Source organism: Limulus polyphemus, unplaced genomic scaffold (assembly GCF_000517525.1).
Source record: "Limulus polyphemus unplaced genomic scaffold, Limulus_polyphemus-2.1.2 Scaffold875, whole genome shotgun sequence".
Classification (NCBI taxonomy): Eukaryota; Metazoa; Arthropoda; class Merostomata; order Xiphosura; family Limulidae; genus Limulus; species Limulus polyphemus.
The window spans coordinates 256,316-258,544 of NW_013666485.1; the positions used below are offsets into that span (position 1 = coordinate 256,316).

Sequence of the window (2,229 nt, forward strand, 5' to 3'; positions counted from 1 at the left end):
ATCTTATGGATGGATCAAACTGTGGGCTATTGAAGTACTAACTTTCATCCATATCCTATCTTTCTTATAGGCTAAATAAAGCATGCATGCCAAAAATGGATTAAAGTGCATAACCTGTACTCATTCTTGAAGAGACCGAGTATTAGTTTAAATAAAAATATTTACAATTATTTCAATACTTTACATAGATTTATTACTTTTTTTAACATAAAGGAAGACTTAAAAGTAACAGAATTCTGATACACAATACTTAGTGTTTTTATCATTCAGTACAGGAAAGGTGGAACCAGTCCCATAATGAAATAAATCACTTTGAACTGACCTATTCCATTTTTACTTAAATTTGTGTTTATTATGTTCTTATCTGGACAGAGATTACTGTTAGGATATACATTTCTTCTATACATGTTCTAGAGTTCTATTACTTTTGGTTCACTTACTGCGTTATCTTATGTTTGGTGAACATTTTAATGGAAGTTATTCTCCTCAATATTACATAAGAAATAACACACCTGATGACTTGCTGGTTGTTTATGGTGATGTCCTTCAGGTTTTGATGAACATTGCTGATATTTTGGCTGCTCTTGATCCAAAGGCATAGTCTGGAAAACAAAAACTGCATTTTACTTAAAGTAAATGCTTTTCAAGATCAAGCACATATCTTTTGAAATATGGAAGTAAAACAGTTTCAAGTTGAGCCATGAAATTTTATCATAATGCATGCAACCATCCATAGCTCTGTTGGAGATATGTAGTCAAGCTTAAGCATTGCTAACATTTTTGCATCAATTCCAGCAGAATTTGTTTGAAAGAAAAGAAAGACTATACAGACATAACTAAAGGGATGAGTTTTTTTTTTCAAAGTAAACCAATATTATTCTAGTAATACAGGAGTAAATTTATAAGTGTAAATGGTAAGCAGTTTTACTTCAAGTAAAATAACAATGAAGAAAAATAATCTAAGTTATGACAGTGAGAATAAAAAGTTGTGATTAATAAACAACTTTGTATACAATTTGGGTCTGAGTTAAGAAGTCTTTTTGCTTTTGAATACACTGAAGACAAACACATACCAAAGATTTTTAAAAGTTATTTATCTAATAAAAAAAAATTAATATAATTGTAAATACTCGAAATATGTATCAGAAAATTGTTATGAATTTTACAATAATTAGCTAGCATTACAATCAGTATTACTTCTATATACCGAATATTTTATCACACAACAGACAGAGGCTAAATTAGCAAAAAAAAATGTGGTGGTAATAGTAAAAAAAAAAAAAGCAGTTTTGGTCATAGTCATAACTGCATAAAAAATTACTTGGTTATGGGTGTTCCTAAACATAATTTCAGACTTACAGTATCTGTTTGTATCATGTGCATATAACAAGCAATAGTTTGGCTACCACTTGAATGTCTATAATGATATAGTCTAAAAAAATGGTCATTTGAGTTTTTTTTTCAAATTATGCAAGGAACAACAATTAAGACAGGTCACATATTTACAATCTAGATTGTAAAAATGGCCTTCCAAAATTTAACATGAAAAAAATACAGATCTAGCTTTCCAAGTTCTAAATGTTTTTCACTTTTTCAAATTTAAGTTATCATTTTCCTAAACTGAAAATGTATTTCCAAACCTACTTACCTCCGCTGACACTAATAGCTATTTCTCGATCTTCATCTTTGCCATCTAATGTTCTGTTCGCTTGCTCCAGTCGTTATATACCCCACTCGACTGCCCTCGGCAATATCTAATTTGCAAAACTTTACGCCAGCCCTCATACACCCTCTATGCAGGTACTGTATACAAGCACTGTATGCAGACAATAAAATCACTTTTTCGAGAATTACCACATTCTGGTCACTAACACCAGCTCTTACTGGGGAGGAAAAGAGGGAGTGTCAGCAGAGGTAAGTATGTTTGGAAATACATTTTCAGTTTAGGAAAATGATAACTTCCAAAACATACATGCCTCCAGTGACACTAATAGCTAGAATCCCACATTGAGGACAGAGATCATACAGAAAGCATCTGCAGAGAACAAATATGTACCACAAGAAGTGGTATCAAAGTGGAGAACATTGCACTACATCCAGAACAGATATGCTCTTCACCCAGAACTACAGAAAATTGAAAAGGGTGGAATATAATACAAGTATGATGGTCCAGCTGAGGTTCCACAAATCGGGTTAGATTTAAGGGGTCATGGTACCCATATCCCATGC

At 32.1% G+C, this 2,229-nt stretch overlaps 1 protein-coding gene across 2 annotated transcripts in view; it reads right to left on the reverse strand.

Moving 5' to 3' along the window:
* The window catches only part of LOC106460990 (TOM1-like protein 2), a 39,205-nt gene that overhangs the window by 15,571 nt on the left and 21,405 nt on the right, over positions 1-2,229 (reverse strand). For both annotated transcript variants that reach the window (XM_022387783.1, XM_013920757.2), the window contains exon 6: positions 513-602. In XM_022387783.1, coding sequence (XP_022243491.1) covers positions 513-602 — 90 coding nt within the window. The remainder of the gene's footprint in view (positions 1-512; positions 603-2,229) is intronic.